Here is a 23296-nt window from a genome sequence, read left to right on the forward strand (position 1 = left end):
GACTCAAATGTGAGTATTTCAGAAGAACTCTGTTAAACTGAAAACTTTAGGAGGCGTGTGCTCCTTGCCCCTATCAACACTGGTCTTACCTCAGCCTGCATTTCCAAAATTGAAGATTTTATCACAACCAATAGAGAATAAAGTCATTAACTGCGTTTACATGGACCCTAATATTCCACTAACAATCAGAATAATAGCCCGGTCAGAATAAAAAACGCCTCATGCAAACACCTTTGTTGGAGTTGCTGATCTGAATAGGAAAATATTAGTGCCTAATAACCATGTCAATGCATAATCTGATTGTTTCTCTGTGGTTGGAATAAATATATCCTTTTTGTGCAAGTTCACATCACATGGGGCTGACATTAGGTGACTTGGCAGTAGCAAAACAGAACTGGTCCTTGGCCAGTTTTTTGTTGGAGATACAACAAAAGACTGGAGATAACAGATTGAAGGATTGTTGAAGGCCTTGATGGTAGAAACGCTTGAAACGAGTTGTTCAAAAAAGATGAACGAAGCCAGAATCCACTGAACCACTGACCAAATCAAAAACCACTGGAAAGTTTTGAAGGCTGCTGATTAAATGGCTAAGTCAAAATGCAGCCAGAGTACTTTCTTCTTCTTCCGTAGAAGAGATTAGACGCTATCGGCAGTTGGAACGACTTTGGGGCATGTGAACACACATCTTATCTAATCACTTTATTTAGCATCATTATAAACGGTTAAGTTTGAATCTCTAATCAGAATGAGTTCAGTCACACTGAAGTAATATTGTCCATGTTACCACCGCTGTGGAGGACAGACAATATGAGGACTACACTGGGATTGACAAAAACCATAATTTCATTTTGATATTATATTTAGATTAGAATTACCTTTACCTAACTACATGCCATTTGATGATATATTTTAATCGCTAATTGAGTTTTGTGTAAATCTTTGTGTTTCTTGCTTTTGACACAGCCAGTGTGTACTCAGTGTTGGATCACAGGGCATTTGATTGTGGGGATGTGCAGCAATTCTGCGGTCGCAGCCACACCCAGAGGAGGGACTTGACTATTATAATTTATTCAGTGACAGACAGCTCACTTAATCTGAAACCATATTACAGATTGTAAAAATCTTTTTTTTTTTTTTTGGGTTGCAGCAATTTGATGAAAAAATGGGTGTTTTACACACTGATTGCTCAGTTCTGTCACCTGCCACATGTGCAGTGATTTTCACCAATGAACTTGACCCCAAAATTCAAAATTCAGTGTTATTGTGTGACAGCAACTTTAATTTGAGATGCTGTCATCTATGTGTAAAAAAAAAATAGTAAAACAAACAAACACAAAAAAAAAAAAAAAGAAAAAAAAAATACAATAAAAAAAAACTCATTGGGAGTTATATGAAAATACCTTTCTGGAATATATAGTTAAAAAAATATGGTTGCCATAATGATAAAATGGGGCGTGAGGAGTGTGTGTGTGTGTGAGAGAGAGAGAGAGAGAGAGAGAGAGAGAGAGAGGGAGAGAAAGAGAGAGAGAGAGCGAGTGAGAGAAAGAGAGAGAGAGCGAGAGAGAGGGAGAGAGGGAGAGAGAGGGAGAGAGAGAGAGAGCAGTATCTCCTCTGGATCGCGTAACAGCTGGTGTCGGGGCGTAGTGACCTTTTGTCTCTCGGCGGTCAGGTGCGGAGGAGAGGGGGGCGGAGATTGAGCAGAAGGAGCCGCTTCATATCGGACCGGTCCCGGCGTCCCGGACAACAAATGGCCGTGAACCGGCAGAGAGGGACAGAGTGATCCAGGTTTCTTTTTTTTTAAATTTTATTTTCTATCTCTCAGCGCGTCTACAGCGCAGAGAGCTGCCTCCATGCTCACATAGGAGGTTAAAGAGGGTAAGAAGCGCTCTTTATCCTCACACTCAGTGCATTTCATCCATCTGGCAGAAGAATGGGAGAGTCCTGTTGACACCACGGAGAGATACACGCTGAGACCGACCATGGCTGTGGACGGTAAGAGCGCTTTCTATTGCCCTCACTATAACAAGCCCCACAGTTATTGTGGCACCTTATAACGACTTCACAGTGACCTCACAGCACTTCTTAATGTTATATGCACCACTAGACCTCAGCTGTATATGCATACAGTAGCCTGAGGGACATGCGTTAAAATGTAATAGATGCTGGTTGATCTAAAGCCTTACTGTAAATCGGAGTAAATGCAGCTATTTAAAGACTATATATGTAATTTTCTTGATTTTGGATTGACCCAGACTACAAAAAACCCCAAAACAAAACAAAACAAACAAACATCAGAGTTGTTCGGACAAGATTCCAGATGCTGTCAAGACAAAGTGTGACTTCACATTTTTCTGTCAGGGCAACTTGTATTTGACATAATCCACTCTGAAACTTATGAGCGAACCCACGCAGTCGCAGCTGAAACGCATCCACGGGATGAGCGTTTCATCGACGCGATGTTTCTCCGAATATTGTAATATTCGTTGTAGTTAAGCAGCCCACAAATTCTTCGCTGTGCTGGAAGTTTAGTGTTTCTTGACAGTGGTTATTTGTGGGCCAGCGAATGCCTCACCTGGGTAAATTACAGCTCAGCTCAGGAATACAACAATGAAGCAGCAGTCTTTGTTCCTCGTTCTTTTGTTTGACTAATAATGGAGACTAAATGCTGTAAACGGAGGTGCTCTTTTATTCAAAATGAACATATTCTTCTTTTATGTATGAAATCAGAGGAGCGGAAACCCAGGGAGTGTTTCTGTTTGCTTTGTTTTGAAGTTTTTTTTTGTTTGTACAGTATTGAAAGCAAAAACCATAACTAAACTCACACCCTAACCATCATCCATCAACTGAAAATGGAAAACACTGAACGATTCATATGTAATTACAATTCTGATTTAAAAAGCGGCATCACTTTTTGGAGTGTGGAGTAGAAAAATGTATTTTTCTCTTTTGTTTGTTTGGATTAGGGCTGCAAGTAGCTATTATTTGCAGATCAATATGATGAATCTCAGCTAATTGATTCATGTTTGGTCTATCAAGTGTCAGAAAGTATTGAATAGTTTCTGAAGCCCAAGATTACATTTTCAAATTGCTTGTTTTGTTTGATCAACAGTCCAAAACCCCCCAAATATTTTCAATTAATTATAACAGAAAACAGAAAAAACATTTTAAAGCCCCCCTCCAGTCAGAAATACGTTTTTCTTTTTGTTCCTACAGTTGAATGTTTGAGCTTCACTGTGTAGAATGATATGTGGGATGTTTGCCACCAGAAAGCTGTTTTCACATTTATTGCTGAAAGTGAACATTTTAAGAGGCGGGACTACGAGCGTGATTTGGGACATCACAAATAGTTTGGAAGCCAATCCTGGTCCAGTATTCAGGATACACAAGTATGATGTCAAAACTTGAAGCCTCCAGTGCACATGATTCTTAACAGTCATATCCTGTGCCCCGCAGTTAAAGGGGCAATATATTAGTTGAAATGTAAACGTGAGAAGTGGAAAATATTTGCATATCCATATATATTCTGGAATTTATATTGTGGGAGAAGGGAAAGTGGCTATTTTAAGGATTTTAACATACTAGTTATATATTTTTTTCTTTTAAAACCACGTCCATGTGCGTATGCTTTGATACATGTGTGGAGGGGATCGTTAAAGCTGGAAAAACACTAAATGATCAAAAATAGTTACAAGAGAATGTGTTAAGATCAAAACATCTTTACCAGATTAGGTCAAATTCAGCCTCATCTTAAAATAAATGTCTGTTTACAAGCCTCTGAGAAACCTCGCCTGGTTTCCCAAAGCTGATTAGCCATAATTACGCTTTGCCTTGAAAGCTCAAAGTATGTTCTGACTGTTTGTACCATAGTTGTTGCTGCTGTCGTTGTTGTTGTCCTGCATCTTTCTCCTCCCATTGTTTGGCAGGCCAGTGTTTGCTCCAGGCTAACATACTTAAGTGAAGCCTAATCAGAGCCCTTCTGTGCTCAAGGGCAATACTGCCTGTGAGAGCACCAGTGTGGTGTCAAGTGTGTTCTCCATCTGTCCTTTGTCTACTGAAGCAGGTTAGCTCTTCATTAGCATGGCTGCAGGTAGGACACTCAGTCAGATATGCATGCATGCCCAGTGACACATTGGGCTATCTATAATTAATCCATAGTTTACTTAAGCATCATTAATTTACTCAGTGCCCTGGGCGTTTGGGCCACCCTGACAGTGTGCCACTTAAACTTTAAAGAGTGTTGGTCTGGAAAGACTGAAGCGCTGTTTAAAGATCATAAACAAGGCTTGATTTTACAGGAGCAGGAAACAATTAGATTCACCGACAGTCCTCGTGCACAGACGCAGGTTAAGGCGCTCTTATTTGAGAGGATTTTGTCTGAGATTTCAAATTTTTTCAAAATGTTCTGTGTTAGAGCTGAACGAGAACGGTCGCCGGGAACAATTCATCACTTCTCTCTCAAAATGGAGTGACAGCAAAATCAACTCCACATTGTTCTGAGTGAGATCCTGGACGTCATTTGTTACCCGTTGACGTTTTAGGCGCAGGTATGCACAGTATAATAGCTGAGTTGATTGGTAATGTTCGCATTGATTTCCATTTGACAGGAGGTCGCGGTTTCATTGTTAGGTGGGCTGCTGGCTACAAGCCCGTAACACTATCAATTACAAGAGGTGATCTGCATTTTAAATGGCATAATAGACATTTTTTGTCTCATCTTCATGTAAATTGCTGAGAAAATTACATTTTCCTTCTTGCTGCCTGCTAAACAGAGAGTCACGCCATATAATTATGTTCCCTCCACGTTTGGCTATTCAGAGTGGATAAAATTCATCAGACGGTTGCTTAAATCGCCCAGGACATCTGGCCGTATTGTTATATCTGAGATAAGCAGCCGTACAAATTATGCTACCGGGCCACTCTATTGTCCAGCGCACAACATCCAGGAGGAACACATTTCTTTTTTTTCAGAGGAGGAAGAGAGAGTGAGCGGCGTGGCCCATCCACTGTTCACATCAAGGGTAGACATGGGGTCAACGCAGTGTGTGTGTGTGTGTCCACTCACAGAGGCAGGCCTGAATAAGCTCAGCGTGCAGGAGATCCAAAGATTTGGGTTGTTGCAGAGAATTCCAGGGTGGCTTCCATCCATCCGTATACTGCTAGACATATGTGCTCGCCATCAACCTGACAGGCGAACAGGGAGACAAGCGCACAGCTGGATCAGACTCCAAAAACAGCCTATTTATTTGTCTCTCCGAGCATGTGGGTGGACAGTCCGCTGTAGCAGGGTCGATTTTGGATGTCTACATGATGGACATGCGAATAGGAAGGGAGATAACAGATGTGGAGAAATGTGGATGGAGTGGATGTCTGGGAGTAAAAGAAGATTTAATAGGATTTGCTTCCTTTTAAAGTAGGCATAAATGACACAAAAATGAAGTGATGCTTCTATGAAAACTGCCTCCAGAGGAATATAATGACTTTCTTGTTTGTGGTAATCTTAGAAGCCATAATTTTTGGAAGATGTTTTTTTTTAAAAAAAAGTCTCATCTGTTTTGTTATTCAGAAATAACAACATCTTCAGCATTGATCTTTTTTAAGCCCAAGAACTGTCAACCCTCTAGTCTAGACCATCGTTAACCCTTTCCCCCAAAAAACCCCCACAGCACACAAACACACCCTTTCTTCTGATCAGGTCACACAGTCGCGGGCTCAGTCAGCCGTGAAATAATTGCCCCTTTCCAGCGGGGCGCTCCTAGGATTCCAATCTGTACGCGTGCGTGTGAGCGCGTGCTTGTGTTTTGGTCCGTGTGTGTGTGTGTTTTTGTTTGTTTATGTGAACATGCAGAAAAAGCAGAAGGGAAGCCAACCCCCTCAGTGGGTGGGACGCTGGGGGGAGACGGGGGTGTGGATTGTTAGCTTTACACAGATAAATACACCCTTTGTTGTATTCCTGGCATGTGTTACGTCGCCTGCTGGAGACAGCGTCCATTTGGCGCAATTGGAGTCGGAGCCAAATGTGTTTCTGGCCTCCGTAGTAAAGTAATATGGTAATGGTGTGTTAACCCTCTCGGGATGGATCATGCCATGATTTTATTTGTGTGTTTGCGTGTGGGAGAGCATGCAAGCTGTTAACCTCTTTCCCCTGTCCATCATCATCCCCTGCTTCCTCCCAGCAGGGAGTGTGTCACTCAATATAATGCACCGAGAATCCTCTTCAACGCACACATGCACACAAACCCTCCTGTCATCCATCATCAACTCTCTGATCCACCGCAGCTCTGCAGCTGCACCTGGCCTGAACCCGTGGATTTTAGACTTGCAGAAAGAGGAGTAAAGACTAAATGGACAGAGATAGCGAGGGACAGAGAGGGATTTGTTTGTCTGAAACTCTCTAAATGTTTTGACAGCAGCCTTGACATGAAAAGTGCTCATAGATTGTTCCCTCAGATGAGTGACATATTGAAGGATAAGTGATTTTTATCAAAACCTGGTACTCATTTGTTTAGCTTTTACATCTTTTCTACTAGTTTTAGTGACATTGGGGAACATGGTGGCCATGCTGTAAGGACCATACACGTTCAGATGATCAGACAGGTTGGAAACAAGGCAACAGTTAGTCTGTAATCCATGATGCATAAACATTTTACAGTTTGTCTTTGTTTTCTCTTCTAAAAAAGCGTGGCTAAACGAAGAGTTGGTTTAAGTGCTGTATGATTGTGCGACTTCGAAGATTTCTTCACTAATTTAACATTGAACCCTTTGAGCATATCTCACTCACACTGGATAGTTTCAAACAAAAACAATCAAAATAGATGCAACATAATAGATATTGTCTTTTTTACTCCACATACTGTTGTCAAAGGAAGGTACCAACATTAAGCACAATCAGTGTTAGTTGATCCGTGATCCATACAGGTTGCACCCCACAGTTGAACATGCATGCAAACTGCAGATTAAAGTTACATTTAACGATCATTGTGGTGAAATACACTTTCACTGCCACTGTTACGATTACTAAGTAACAATTATCTCAATGAAGAGTTGCAGGTAAAAAAGCATAGACGAGACAGATGCATCATCACTCTCGCTTCTGTCCGGTGAAATGTGACTTGGGCACTTTTGTTGGTGTCATCGTAGAGGTAGATCATAAGATTATGACGTTTATTGCAGCGTCAGTAATATCTTGTGCCTCCCCTTTGGCTCCCGTCTCATCCGAGCGGCTCTTGTGTCTCCTAGCCTGCCAAGCACAGAAGCCTTCACTGTTAATAGGCTGTTACTCATCATGTGTTAGCAGTGTGGTGTGGTGACCATGGATATATAAGAGCTGATAATACAGTACATATACAAACAGATACAAGATAAATAATACATCAGTTAATAACAATACTAAAGCTGGGGATATAGCCTAAAAATGATGTAGCCCTAAATAATACTTACATGTATATAATAATAAGTATAATACATCAATGTTGGTGACTACAGACAGAGAGAAGCGACGACATCATAGCCAAAGGAGAGCATTTTTAAAATTAGGTTGACCCTAGCCCAATGTTTTCTTTTTGCTGATCAGAAAAATGATACAATCCAAACCGCGAGTTGCAGCCCTACCCACAATGCAACTCGACAGCAGTTCGGTTAGAGATTCAGGGGTGTTGTTCTAGTAATTGTTAAGGTAACCTGGAGCCTCAATCAAAAATGAGGTGCAGGCTACAGAGGTCTTCCTCCCCAATCGATGCGACCTCAAATGACATCACCTGAGGCAGTTTATTCGAAATATTATAGTATATATTATACAACCTTTTGCACATATGCAGTTGTGCTCACTGCATTCTGTAAACATACATTAATGTGTAAAACTGGCAGGGTTTCCTACCCTTTCTGAATTGTTTATGGTGATGTTGCTCCTTCTCCAGATCTCATCAGTTAAAATGGTGAGCAAAATCTTGTTATTTTGGCCAAATGGAAATAATAGAATGAAGACCGAAATTGTGATGGACAGCAATTATCGTCGGAGGAACTCATGCATAATACAGGATTAGGGCACTCAACACTGCTCACTACTAATACAATAATCAATTCATTTAAACTCACACATCCATCAGAGTTGGTGTTGATGGAGAACACGTTCAATGAGTTATTGATCTAATGGACTTGTCAAGTGGTCCTCTCTGACCGTCCGCCAACTGTCACGACCCCTGACCCAGAGCGCAGGGGTGGGCTCGACAGAGGATGATTCAGTAGATAAACATTTACACTCCGGTCCTACAGGCCTTTCAGAGATTGATGAAGTGGTAAAAGAGGAGAGTCCTGCTGCGGTATAAATCAGCAGTGGATTAACAGGAGCAGAGTGTGCTGGATTTTGGATTCTGTTCTGAGGCGTCACACTTCAACTGTCTCATCCTCTCTGCCCTCACCGCTAACCTTGCCATCCCTTTAATACTTCCAGAAATGACAAGGCTTCACCGTTCTGATCCAGCGCCCTTGTGTTGGGTCCGACTTCTCCCCCCGCACCACCTCCTCCCCCCTCCTTGCTTCTTTTCTCTCTCTGAATTAGAGTGCGCACAGGCCCATATCCAATTTCTCTGCTTTAATTAGCCTTCTGCGTAGGGAGAGGGATCGAGGGAGAGGGGCTGAAAGGGTGCAGGGACGGATGAAGAAGAGAGATGTAATTTTTCTGAAGGATTGCACTAATTAGGTATAATTTCATACAGGGGTTGTATCCCTCATGTACAACACTGTTGTTACTTAATACACAAACTCTTAAGCCATCCTTCTCGCTGTATTTCTCCCTGCCGCACATGCTCAATCAGCTTAATCAATGTGTTTTGGCTTTTCAGATAAAGGATTTGTTTACTTTCATTTTACGCCATAATTGCGTTAGCCGAATCATAATCATTCAATTTGCCATTTATGAATATTGTCCATTGTTTCTCCTCATCATTAACTCCTGTGCAGAGAAAACGCGATGAGACCGTGCTCCTAATATCCCCGTGTCCGCCGTCTCATCCTTGGCCAGATGTCTTTCAGCCTGAAGTTTCAAGGAGAGCGCTGAACCTTTCCCCCCACTCGCTATCCCTCCCATTAGAGCCTGCTAAACAAACAGTCTAATTAAGTGTGGCCTCGTGTGATAGGGTAAGCTTGGAGCTTTTCACTCCTTGTTAATAGGTTGGCCCGCTCCTCCTACCGAGTACCGGGGGTCAGTGGAGCCTGTGGTTCAGATTGCCCATTAAACCAAATGGCTAATGGCTGCAGCTACACCATAACAAGGCAGACATCCTTGCGCACTCAGGAGCACAAGTCACGTTCATCCGCTGCAATAGCAATTACACTGCCACTTGCAATCTAATAGCATGATCTGTGGCTATTGTTTATATGCATATACAGCACTGTTTGTGTGTGTGTGACTTTGAAATTGAACATGTTTTAGCCTCATCGGTCATACCTCCTCCAAAAATAGAAATCAATTTTGCTTTCTGTCTCCCCCCCTTCTTATCAGCCTCTTCTATGCACTCCTCCAGCCTATATTTCATACCTTTATAAAAACACCTCTATGCGCCTCACCTTCTACTCCTTACTTACTTTGTGCACATTCTTCTCCGCTCCTGCTTTGTCCCCCTGATGTGTGTCGTAATCGCGCCCTGTGAATATTCAGCCCTGACAGGGTCTATGGAGGCTGGCTGTCACAGTGCTGATCAAATGGGCCCTCAATTTACCATGTCAATAGGCAGCCAAGTGTCAGCGTGTCAGTTCCACAGCGGAGGTGGGGAGAGAGTTGTTTAAGTGCAGCTCAACTCTCTTTAACCTCTGGAACTAACAGTCTTCGGCTTTTCCTCGCACACTCGCTGCATTCGTTGCCTGTTTTTCAGGTTTTCTCCTCAGCTGCACTTCATTCTCAGGTCTATCTCATGCCCTTATTTTTCTGCAATGTTCCTAAAAAGTCCCTTCCCAGTCCCACAATCCTTTGCATGCTCATTAAAAATGTGAGATTTTCACTTCACAAGCTTTTCCCTTTCTCCCACCCAGACTCACTGAGCCCAGGGGAATCTCTGGCTGAGCTGTATAACAGCCATATGGCACTATCAAGGAATGCCTCACACCATGGTGACTGTATACTGCAGAGATTTACAACACGCTCAGACTATATGGACATTTGTGAGTACTTTAATGTGACACGTTTGCGTGTAGATTATCTGCCTTTCAGCCGCAAGTAGGAGCTGACTCTGACTCTGATTTTCTTGATGTCACAGCCCAGAAAATGTCCTGCAGGCTGAGCAGAGGAGATCCCTTTTAGCCTAAAAGTAACCCACTACCTCATGCAACCCCTCCTGACTTTCTATTAAATGATTCATTCGCAAAAAGAGATTGGGGCTACAAAGCCGGAATCTGTTATACAGCATCTGCTGATCATATTTTACAAAAAGAAATATGATTTTATTTGATTTTGATCTGTTTCTTGATTTGGAATTCGAGATCTGTAGCTAAATTAAAATTCCTCTTTTAGTTTTCTTTTGGATTTCTTGTCGTTTTAATACTTTACTTTGGTTCCTTTACCTCAAGCAGTGGGAAAACTGACTGCGACTCTGCAGTCTTTGTGTACAAAAATGCCCTTTTGAGTGTCTGCACCCCTTTGACCTGATTTAGTTGAAATCCACTGAGACATGTGGCTGTTGTACCTTATCCGTAGATTAAGAAGGATTTGCCCCGCAAAAGTGGGAGATAGAAGCAGCGGGATGTGATTGCCTAAGTGCTGTGTGGGTCACAAAGGCTGCAGGACTGAAAGACAGACAGAAAAAGCTCGGAGTGATACGTGTACAGCCATGTATGCTTTGACTGTGTACACGCACCGGGGGCGTTGTAAGACTTTTGCAGATCTTGACAGTCGCTTTAAGGGATAAACAGCCATCAGTTTGTCAGCGTCTCAATATATCGCCCTAAAAAGCAGTGATTTCTTTATTCCACTTCGTCTGCTTTTGTCTTGTCCTCCGGTCCTGTTAAGATGCATTTATAGAACTTTGCCCCAGAAATAGTTATATTGAGCCTGGAATGACAGACGTTAAAGTGGTAGCAAGACCAAACTATTGTCGCGGGAGGCAGCCGAGGTTACAGGGCTGTCAGTCAGAGTTAGTGGGGGCGGGCTCTAAGCTGTCATCCCAGCGTTTCGGTCTCGCCCTACATATCAGGTCACTGGTGCTCTGCAGGCGTTGGGTGTTGGCAGGGGCCGACACACACAAGCACACACACACGTACTTCTACACACATAGCACAAGCTACATATATGCATGCAGTCTATGCACATGCGCGCACATTTGGACTCGCGAGCTGAGTCACCAACTGTGGCAACAATTTTCAGCTGGGAATGAAAACTGACACAAGTCCCGTTTTAAGTTTGCGAGAATCTCTGTGTCATCAGTGGATGGAGTAAAACCTTTCAGAAGGGATCACCAGAGATGTGACAGATCTTTTGAAACTTTTGAAACTGGTTTAGAGGCCAACATAATTGGTGACTGCAGAGGAAAGTGCGGCTACCCTCCTGAGGGATATCAGGAGGGATGGGCTTGAGGTGCACCCAATTTGGCTGAAAGTGAAATAATTAAGTGTCGGATAATAAAGCACCTCTTTCTTGTCCTCTCTCATCTAAAGTAAAAATGGCCCACAATCAGCCAGTGCATTAATATGAGTGGATGTAAAGCACAGACGTGGGAGTGTGTGTGTGTGTGTGTGTGTGTGTGTACGTGCGTGGGGTAGAAAGAGGAAAAGCCAGTAAGCGGGGTTGCTCATGCATGCTATTAATGTCTCATTGTTAACATGATGTGTATGTGGGATAATTGGAGTGTGTACATTTGTGTGTGTGTGTGTGTACATGTGTGTGACTGTATGAGACGTCTGGGTGATAATAAGGAAATGGTTTAGTGGAGTGGAAGAGAGAGTGAGAATGAGAACTGGTTTGACGCTGCTCTGTTGGAACAGAACAGCTGAAATCGCCCCACACACACACACACACACACACCATATAAGTGGCGGTGTCAGCGTTAACAAGCAAGCGCACACATTGGTTGACGTGGTCACACACACGCTGAGGTTGATTAATTGTAGGGTCGGTACGAGGAGCCCCGAGCAACCTCTACTTCACTGTGCTGTCTATAGAACATCTGGCACCATCAACATTAGGAGTTATCAATAGAGAGCTAATAGTGTTTGAAAACCTGACATTGATAGGGCACAGTGATGTATTTGCCCCAGTAAATTGGTGAAGGAAGTAGATTCTAAATCACCCAATTACACTGACTATTACTGTAGCGAATGTTTTACACAGTACAGAGATTTACTATTGTAGCTGTGAATGGTCCAATCACATGAATAAGTCAAAGTGGCCATTAACTTCACAGAGGAACACAAACATTTGATGCTGGCACTATATGAAATACGATATGAGTGTTGTCTGTGCGATTCTGATGTGTTTGGAGATGAATTATAAATCATTTTTGTTATTGATTCATGGTTTCTTTCTTAGTTAATCGATCTAGCATTTAGTCTGTAAAATGTGAAATAGTAAGAAGTACTGGGGACATTTTCTCAACCATCACACAAAGGTCGATACCTGGAATTCTGTATATGCAATTAAAACAATGTAACATTGAGAAAAGCAACAAATCTTCACACTTGAGAAGCTGGACTCCTTACATGTAACTTAAACATTCGAGCGAATATCAAAAGGAAAAATATTATGCTAATCTTCGGGTTCAAAATTGTATTTTGGGTTACTGCTAGAATAGGTTTACTTGCTTTAGTGCTAAAAAAACACATTATTTTTCTAATACTCCCCCTCTGTCTGAAACACTCTGTTTTAGCTCCTGTCTCTTTAAGGCCTGTCTCCTCAGATTGGTCAGTTCACACACGCCTGACCCAGCACCACTAACAACAACAGAGCAGCTGCGCTAAATCAGTTCTTACGTCGCAAACTAGCAGCCAAGCATAAATTATGCAAATATGTGACATGGTGACATAGCGTGATGTCACAGAATTTAAGGCGGGACTACTGACGAGGCGTTGCAGGAGCAGGGTTTTATGTGGGAGAGAGGAGCTTCTGTTTGACCTTTTAAACTTTCAGGATCTTTTACATGCACAAGAACCTATATGAAATGCTGAAACAAACGACAATGCGTAATAGGTCTCCTTTAATTAAAATAGTTCCTGTACTAACCCTATTCCTGCTGGAGTGAAACATTTAGTTGAGCTAGAACAGCTTAAGTGCCCGTTAACTCCATATAAAAGGATTTTTATATTTTGGTAAAAACCCTTATTCGCATATAGAAAGTTCGATTTGAAGATTAACATTAGTCTTATGTCCGTATAAAAAATATGAAGCTCCTGCCAGGGGCTAGCCTGGCTGTGTTCAAAGGTACCTGCAGTACGAGCACCTCTAAAGCTCCCTAATTAACACATTATCATGAGCTAAGCTAATCACCTGCCGGCTCTGGATTCATATTCGGTGCACAGACACAAGAGTGTTGTCAATTTTCTCATAACTCTAGGCAAAGAAAGGAAGAGAATTAGGGTATTTTCCGAAAATTTGGAACGGTGCATCTACGGGAAAGCAACATGGGGAAAGAAGTAGAGGGAGAGGGTAAGAATGAGAGAAGAGATGAGACGGTGCGAGTGTGTTTAAAGGATTAAGAGGAGGAGGGGAGCAGAAAGGTTCCCCTGGGATCTTTCGGCCTGGACAAGAAGCTCCTGCTGGGACTTTATGTGTATTGATGTGTGTATTTGTCTGCATGTGTGTATAAGGGCTACAAAGAGCTTTGATTCGCTTCCCTGTTTCATCCCTTACTGCCCGTTTTGTACCAGCTGCCGTCTGCTACGTTACCTGACAGCACAGCCTTAGGAAACCATGTGAGTGAGCAGGAACAAGTGAGTGCGCAGAGGAGGGTAATTGGCGTGTCCGTCTTGCTGTCTGACTGAAAGGCCTGGGCGAAGTGGCAGTGCAGGAGTGGAGCTGATAACATGGCAATTAAGCTTGGGGAGACAGACCCCCAATCAGCACAGCATGCTGCAGAGACCGGGAGAGACAGGTAGGACCTGCATGGAGTGGATACAGGGATGGGGAGAATGGGCAGTTGCCCCCAGGTGTGAGCTAATTTGTTTCACAAAAAAGCTCCCGACTGTATTGTTCACACAAACCCTTCACTCCAACTACAGACACCTGCTGCTGCTGCAGCTGCTGAGAAAATCCCGTCACATCTCTTTCAAACTCACACGAAGACTGCACACTTCAAAAGGAAGTAGACTGCTGGCGAAGTTTTGGGCTTGCATCTTCTGTTGCTCATTGAAATCAGGCATAGAGGAAATGGAGCAGAGTTATTTTAATGTCTCTGTTTGATAGTTCTTTGCCAGTGGCAGCGCTGCAATCTTCCTCTCACCTGTCTCAGTGGTATTGCCTAAGCCTCTCTGTGTGGCCCCCCGCCACAACCTTTGCATCTTTTACCCACCTTTCTTCTCTCTTTCTCTTCTTCCCCGTCCCTCAGGGGAAGATTAGAGGCAGCCTCTTGGATCACATCACACAGGAGCACAAAAAAACTTTTCGAATCTCTGAGAAGTATTTCCACCATAACTACCACCACTGCTGTTTCTAATCATTCATGCTGCATGCGAATCTACAAACCAGCTCCCTGTCTGCAATTTCCATACTCTCTCTATCTACCTCGGCTTCCAACTCATTGGCACATCTCCCTCCTCTCTCCCCTGTGTGCCTTTCTCTCTGTTTACCTCTCAGCTTCTGTGGAGCATTAACTTTTATCTTTTTTTCCCACCAGCTCTCCGCCCATTCTATAAGCCTATTTCCTCCTCTTTTTCATCGCTCTTTATTTTCTTTTATCCCCTCATCCTGGGCTCTTTGTGTGAATGCAAGGATGGTGTAGAGCAGATTATCAACTAACTCACAACGGTCATTTTTTCAATTCATTGTTTGCAAACCCCTCGGTGCTCGATAACCTTTGTGTTTGTTTGTGCGAGAGTGTGCGTGTGTGTGGGCACAAATTTTGTGCCATCGACCGGTTGTTAATTTTGCCACGCTCCGTCGCTCAGACATTTCCTCTCTGATATGTCACAGAGGTCTATGAGCGCTGACACACATGCGCAAACAAAGTAGGGTACTTGTGTCATGGCTTAAGGACGCTCAATAAAGTATTGAGTGCTGAACCCAACCGCATCCCCGTTCCCTCACCAGGCCGCAGCGTGAGTGCACCACATCGATTTACAGACCACATGCGACAATCACAATGAACTGTAGTCCCCTCTCATTAGAGTTGTGTGAGCATGAGCGAGAGTTACTCCCCCTCAGTCCGCAAGTTTAACCTCTGCAGATGGCGTCGATCTCCTTGTATTATAATGTGCGAGTAAAACGGAATTTCTCTATGATCAGTGTGGTGGATCCCTGCCGGACGGCCTTACAGGCGATCGCTGAAGGTACTTGTGTTGTGCTCTCAGGGAACTTAGCATGCCATGTGTTGCTTGTGTAAATTGCTTCTTTAATTCCAGTTCAGAAAAAAAAAAGAAAAAAAGATAATGGTAAAAACCTGTTTGTCTGATTGCTTGAATCACTTTAGACTTAATTAGCAGACCATCTGGCTCATAGCTTATAGCTCCTGCTTCCAAACGATCAGCGTAAATTGCACGTGGAAAATCAAAAGATTAGACTTTCATAGTGAAATGCGTGCAGACATTATTTTTGTGGTAACCTGCTAAATTCCTTATTTCCTGCTGTTAATTGAGATGGGCGCCTTCATCAAGGCAGCTGTGCAAAGCTAATATGCAAACGGAGTGTTTCAGAGCTTTAAAATATTATGTACCCAAACATCCGTTAATCCACTCAGACAGATCACTTTGCCACTCAGGGGAACAGCTGTAAACAAACACTAAATATTTTAAAAAGGCAATCTTGTCTAAGCTGAGAAGTTGTGTGCTTCTCTTCCTTTCGTCTCCCCACGTCCTTTTTGGTGTCGTTCCAGTAGAATACAGTGGAGGACGGTCGTCATGACAGACCAGGTTTGAAAGCTGAGGCATATTACGTGACAGCTAAAACGACTGTAATTCAACACAGAGGAACAGAACATTCTCTCACTTTTACCGCACCTAAACGTCTCGAATCTCGAATTGTGAATCTGCAAGCCAAAGATGAAAATTTTGAACGGGTGTTGCGTTTGATCAGTTTAACTTCCCGCCTTTGACCTTTCGCAGAATCAAATTATTCAACCAATCAGAGCGGTTAGCCTAACCTTTATACCGCTTGCTTGTGGATGCCAGTGCCATATTGAATTAAAAACTGTTTAAACATTCATTAAGTTATGCTCGTCCTGCGCGACCTTTTAATGTAATTTTCCCAATTCCGTGCTCCGTCTGACATCTCGATTCATTTAAGTCCTAAACAGGTGCATTCAGATGGATTTGTCAGTTTTTCATGAGCTGTGAATGTTAACAGTGTGGTGGATGTGTGTGAACAGATTAATTAACTCAATTACGTTACCAGTTTGGGTGGCTTGTCCAATAAAAGTTCAATATCTCAAGACAAGATCATGCACATGTACACAGACAGCATGTGTCCTTAAAGATCTCTGGTACTTCTGGTACTTCTAATACTACTTAGAAAGACAGCTGTTTATTTTTTCTGTGTGTGGATGGGCGCACAGTGTTAGGATCAAATTTGCCGAATCACAACATCAGTACAGTGGTTGGTAAATCATCCATTCTTCCGCAGAGGGGAAGTCTTGGTTATCTCACATGATTTCTGTCTGTGCCCTTCTCACTGATCTGAAGTTGGACATACCACATACTTCTGCGCACCAATCAGGATTTAGCACTACTTGAAAGAAACCAAACTCATGAATATTAAATGAAGGAGAGAAATATTGGAATCTGTAATAACCGTGGTGATCCAGCCAGGTTGAAATGTTGATATGATACACATGAAACACACAAATGTGGCCTGCAGAAACGTACAATGCCGACATTTGATTTTGCCGAATGGGCTGGAAGCTCGAGGTAACCTGGCACATGCGAAGGCATCCAGTGATCTTGCCAGCTCCCCAATTTGATCAAGCCTGATCAGACCTCACATCCTATTACTCGGCCGCGTCCCTCCCCTCCCTCTCCATCCTCCTCCTCCCTTCCCCCTGACTTTCGCTCTGAATTATCGATTGTCAGCGAGATCTAATCTGTCCTCCCACTGTCATCATATAAGGGCTCGGCGGTGAAGGGGAGAAAACAACAGATCTCATCTACTCATCGTTTCACTCCCTCCTTCTCCTCCTTCATTTCCTGATGCAATTAATATTAATAGTCTGCTCTGAAGCGTAATTTTCCATCTATTTTCTCCTCTGTGACTCGTCAGTTTGCCAATTTTTACGTGTCTCTGTTCCCACATTTACCGCAGGCTTCATTCCTTCATCCTGTTATGAGGGCATGACCGAGCCAGACCCTTGTAAAGCATCCCTTTGTCTGTGTCATTCTTCCTTTTTCTCCTCTTGTGTGAGGCATGTAGCGAGTTCCTTTGAGCAGAAGTGGACATGACAGCCAGCGGCCTCAGGTGGAGGAGTTTAGCTGGACTGTGTTTGGGCGCTGCCTTTCTCCGCGTGTGTGTTCTATCTTAAGTGATCTGTAATTGTATGTTCTTTGACACAGTGATGGATAATCAATAGTTCTGTCTGTCTCTGTGGAAGTGCGGTGGGGGCCAGAGTGGAGACGTAAAAGTCACCCTGTCCTCAGTGCAGGACCTTGCAGTCCTCATTCTACCTCACACCGCTGCCGCAAAGGGTCTTTACAAAAATGTCACACGTGAAACCTGACTTTTCACACATGTTTGGCTATTTTCAGGTTTGAAATTTAGAAAAAATTAAATAATCTCACATGCAAACTGGAAATATATTCATTAGTATTTGACTTTAAGTCACATGTGAATAAGAATTGTTGCATGTGGAAACAAAACATGGCAAAGTGAAATCACGTGAAATTTGCTTCATCACAAGTGAATTCCCAAATATTCACCTGCTAATGTTTGTTTTGCCAAAATGTCATTTGAAACTTGCCTTTTCATTTGATTGAATATATTACATGTGATTGGCTGTGAAATAAAATGTCAACATGTGAAAATACATCAATTCCCCATTTTCATTTCCACACAACAAACATAACCCTATTCACACAACAAATCTACATTGGCACATGTGAATTACTTATGTCTATATGTGATTGACTTTGACTTTTTTTCACATGTGGATCAGAGTTTCCACCTTTGGAAACAAAACATGGCAAATGAAATCCTGCGACATTTACATTGTCACATGTGAATCCCACATTTTCACATTTGGAAATCACAATTTCACATGTGGATCAAATATTTTCACTTGTGTGATAACATTTGAACATGTGAAAATAAAATAATGTCTCATGTAAAGTGGACATTTTTAAAAATGTTTGATTTTCTTTTTTTTAAGCATAGTATTTCATGTACACTTTATACATTCAAAATCGTTTTTGTTTTTCCACATGTGGAAGCAATCCATGGCAAATTAAATCAGGTGAAATTTGCTTCGCCATATATAAATGAATTTTTTTTACAAATTTTCACATTTTGCTTTTACGAAAAACATCACATGTGAACCTTTTCACTTTTGAAAATCATACTTTCTCATGTTAAAGCAACATTATGTAGACATTGGCATTTTGTATGATTTGGCGCCCCCTGGCAGTTTCTGAGTGCATTATGTCAACAATTTGTCAGACGTAACGTAGGTGTTGACTACAAATAGAACTCATTACGTCATAACAATGTTATATGTTGAAAACTTAAGTAAACATGTATGTATCGCTGGGATCCTCCCCTCTCACTGAAGTTACATAGTGCAGAAACAAGTGATGGGGGGCAGAGACACCATTCAGTACATACGTTTATATGTGATGTCTATCAGAATTTCCACATGGGAAGAGGAAGCAATCGTCGGCCTGGTATCTCTCATTCCCACCTTTGTTTTTGTTGTCTGCTTTGTGCTTTCAGGGTGCAGATGGACCTGTACAGTTATTATCAGTGTCATAACAGAAATATCTACTCCACCTGTGTTTTGAGCTACACCCTGCATTGTGAGCCCTGCATTTTAAATCAGAATTCACCCTCCATCCATACACAGACTCCCTCGCAGCTTTACTCTGATCCACTGGCATAAATGAAAGCAGTCAGGGATTATACAGATGTGTGGATATGTGACTCCTCATGCTGGCATCGTGAGTCACATTCACGTATGCATGAGCATGCCGGCGTTCGCTGACACACACAATCATACGCACAGATTCAGTTGGCCGTTCCCTTGTTTGTGTCCTGATGAGAGTTGGTGTGTTGTTATCTTCAATCAGTCTGTGTTGTGGATGTCTATTGTTTACTCCCATTTCCCTATCTGCATGCTCCGGTGATACTGATAGTTTGTGAGAGGTAAACCTCAGCCCCAGCCTCTGTGACAGAGTCTCATGTCAGTACGGGTAATAGACTGCAATGCATCATGGGAAAAACCCCTGGGGTTCTTGGTTTTATATTTATTTTTAAAGCTTCCAACCAGAATACTTCTTTTCTCCCCCTCTGCTTTTTCAAAATGGAGTAATTTCATGGCTCATTCCTGGGGTTAAGACCGGGTCTGGTGGAGTGGAAGAGTTGTAAATAGCCTCTCGCTTTACCCCCAACATACTATAGGTGCAACAAATCTGGCTCATCGGTGGATGTGCTTTACATAGTGTAAGTTGGCAGCATTGGTCTGTTTAATGCTATATTTAGAACTTCAGGTTTAATGTGTTACACAGGCATGAAATCACTGCATGATGAAGTTTCACCCCCTTGCAGATTACAGAGGAATGAGGCTGAGTGTGATTTTTTCCCCCCTCTCTCTCTCTCTCTCTCTCTCCTCTTTCATATAAAACTTGGACTGTAAATAGAAATTTTTATCTTCGAGTTGAATAAGAGGTGCTCAGCAGGGAGGGAGTGGATGCCAATATCATGCTGCTGAACTGCACCATGGCACCCTCCCTGTGACGCCTGAAATGAAGTGGATTAGCCAGACCACTTCCCTTATCCTTCATGCAAGAGGCAAACACACACACGCACACGCACACACATGCACACACACACACACACACACACACACACAAACACACACACACACACACACACACACGTGCGGCCTGAAGTTAATGCCAAGGTCATGCAAAAATCAAACTTCCACAAAAAAGCCTACACAGCAAAATAGTCCACTCGGACTAATTTAGATGCACCGCTTTTGAAGTCAAATGAGTAATGTCCAATGATGCCATGTTAATCTACTGCGGGATTTGGCTTGGAACGACCTTCCAAGGTGCCGTACCTAGCAGCTTAATTACCTTTTCAAAAGGGAATACCTCTGAGATTTAGCCGCCACTCTGCGCAGCAGATATGCTGCTCCGTCTAGAGGAGGTGATATGAGGTTACACTTCACTGGGCTGATTCGTGTTGGCCTACCTACCCTCTGCACACACACAAACACCTGTCTGACACTTTGCCCTTCATTTTGGCAACTAACAGTTCTCGCTCTTTCCTTCCACCTTTTTTTCTCAGTGTGTGAGGCTGAAGTTACACATTTCAGAGCGTGAAACTACATCATCATAAAGGAATTTCCATATGTTATGTCTCATAAGTTCGTAGTCGTACATTTGTCGATATACATCTCCCACTCTGCTCACCCCGGAGGTGAAGTTACGCTGAGGTCATGCTCTGTGTGTGCAGAGTTGCCTCTTCCCGCTCCCTGCGCTGTATCTCAGAACGGTTGTTTTGAGCTGCTGGGGAGATAAGGTGCAGTCTCCCAGACAGCCGAGGTCACACTCAGTTCCTCTTACATCTAACCTTCACTATATCTCATATGAGAGATGCACTGGCTCCATGATAGACCAAACTCCAATATTCCCCCATCAATTACAGCTCGACTTAGGAAAGCAAGTTTCCACAGAGTATTTCACAGACCGGGAAGTGTCCTTCAGAACTAGGTATAGTAATACACTTTGTTGCTGGATGTACTCTTGAGCCTGTTCTCGTCGACGGAGCTTCATTAAAAAGGTCTCCTGAATCTCCTTTCTCACCTGGGTTAACCAGATGAATGAAAATTCATCGACAATCATATCTTCTTATTTCCTTTCTGATCACCGACTGTAACTCAGAAGACGCACGTCATGCCTTTCGCTTTTCCCTCTGCCTCTCTCCTTCCACCCTTCATCATCCTTTCTCCCACCTCCCTTGACTGGAGGTGATAAAAGTCGCCGGCAAGGGCGGCGAGAGATAATACAACACCAGTTACTGACAAATAGGACGGGGGGGGTTTGGCAGGAGTCCAGGCTGATCAAATGCATGTTGAGACAGACAAGGAAAGGTGACAGAAAACCCCTCCTGCTGAGCGGTAAGCATCGTTTCAGAAAGGCAAAGATGTATTTTCGTAAAAGCTTTCTGACTTTAAAAGTAACCAGCACATTCAATGTCACTTCAAAAGAGACGTTTGGAGGTTTGAAGGTATGGATTTTTAATCGTCTTTGGCTGATTCTGAATTCTCAGCCGTGTCCTGTGCCAGGAGGTTAAGACGACCGAGTCCATCGAAGCTTGCAAAATGGGCCCTTTGTCTTCGTTTTATGACTGCTGGAGGTGGCGAGGTCTGACGGTGTGGCAGAGATTGAGATTTCAGTGGAAGTGGGATGCCACGACGCTGCAATTCATCTTCACAGTGAGGTTTATAAGGACGCCTCAGTCTAATAATTGGGATGCTCTGTTTGTATTAGCTCGTGAAATTAAGTTGTTCTGTGGTCTATTAACGCGTCTCCCCGAGCTCTTTCTCCTCGCTACAGTTTGATCAGTTTGCACGGATCTGGGGCTAATTTACAGCGAAGCGCTCTCGCTCTCTATTTCTTGTCGGCCTTACGCTCGCCTTTGTGCTTTCTCTTGTCTCTCTCTGTGAGATTGGCAGGTCTTTAGGGTTGCAAGGCGCTTAGCTTCCCACGTTCCTTCCTCCTGTCTCCGCCCCCCTCAGTCTGACTGGCAGTAATTACATCAGGGCTGGGCTCGGTTTGTCCCGACGACCCCGAAGACCTGACAACCAGAAAGAGGCGAGGGAAACAAGAAAGATACTGCTGCATAAGAAGATTCCAGAAGTAGCAACGTATAGAAATTGGGAAAGCCGGAGTGTGGGGAAAAGAAAGCGGCGCACGAGGGGAGAGAGGCAGAAAAGGTTACACATCACTGATTTCCTGACAGGCCTTTGTTGTTTATCATCTGCACCCTCTTTTTTATTCCTCCATCATGGCTGCGTGAACTCTGTATTCAGCTGTGCTCACTTGAGCAGACTCTTCACTCCCCGACTCCTCTCAAAGGCAGCCAGGTGTAGCTCTAAAATACGAATACTAAAATACGTCTGGGAAGGCTTGTTGATGGAAAGGAACGGCCTGGTTTTTATTTGTTTTGTTTGCGTTGACCACCATTTTCTGACAGCAGATATCAGCGTGTATGGGAAGATGGTGCCCAAAAGGGGACATAATAATAAAGAGACAAATAGATGAACACATCGAAAACACTTTATATAACTTGAGGTACCACATTCGGATGAATCCAATCTCTCTTTCTTAAAATTCTGTTCCCCGAGGAGGAGAAAAGAAATTAAGAAGTCGTTTGCAGGAGATTAATTGAGGCTTTCCTCAAAGAATGCTCTGACGCTGTTGTGAACGAGACTTTTTTTTCTTATATAAAAGTGTTGAATGAAACATTTATTAAGTCTTGTTCTACTTCTCGCTCTATCATCAGTAATTCTGTCTCTCTCTCAGTGACTGCCTTTACATGCAGACATGAAGCCGGGGATTTGAGGGAGAAATCCAGTTAACGCAGGCAGTTGGAGAGTTCTTTACGTGCACTGCGACCCTGCAGCTTGTTAGTAATAGTAATGATCTCCTCTCGTCTTTTGCATCATTGCACGCCTCCTTCCCAGCATCACAATACTGAGTACAACCTTCTCTGCCTGGCACAACAATCAGCTGTGTTTCTGGTGCATTTACGAACAGCTTGGACAAATCCTGCTGATTCTACCTTTAAGTTTAATAATGTTTGAATTACATTAATATGACGTGAGCGTATCAGAGCCTGTACTTCTACTTACACCTTTTTTTCCCATCTCTATTTCTACTTGAGTAAACAATGTGCGCTCTTTGCCACCTCTGCTTACATGCCTCTTCTGCTACAGTGATACTTTGCCATGAAAGC

General features: G+C 43.0%; 1 protein-coding gene across 2 annotated transcripts in view; it reads left to right on the plus strand.

Moving 5' to 3' along the window:
• The first annotated feature begins 1610 nt into the window (after positions 1-1610).
• The window catches only part of LOC311265641 (sterile alpha motif domain-containing protein 10-like), a 51869-nt gene continuing 30183 nt past the window's right edge, over positions 1611-23296 (plus strand). The window contains exons 1-2 of one of the 2 annotated variants that reach the window (XM_084367523.1): positions 1611-1992; positions 10024-10152. In XM_084367523.1, coding sequence (XP_084223649.1) covers positions 1980-1992; positions 10024-10152 — 142 coding nt within the window. In that variant the 5' untranslated portion in view covers positions 1611-1979. The remainder of the gene's footprint in view (positions 1993-10023; positions 10153-23296) is intronic. The other variant, XM_084367524.1, reaches the window with a different exon arrangement.

This window comes from Pagrus pagrus (assembly GCF_965226575.1).
Source record: "Pagrus pagrus genome assembly, chromosome: 11".
NCBI lineage: Eukaryota > Metazoa > Chordata > Actinopteri > Spariformes > Sparidae > Pagrus > Pagrus pagrus.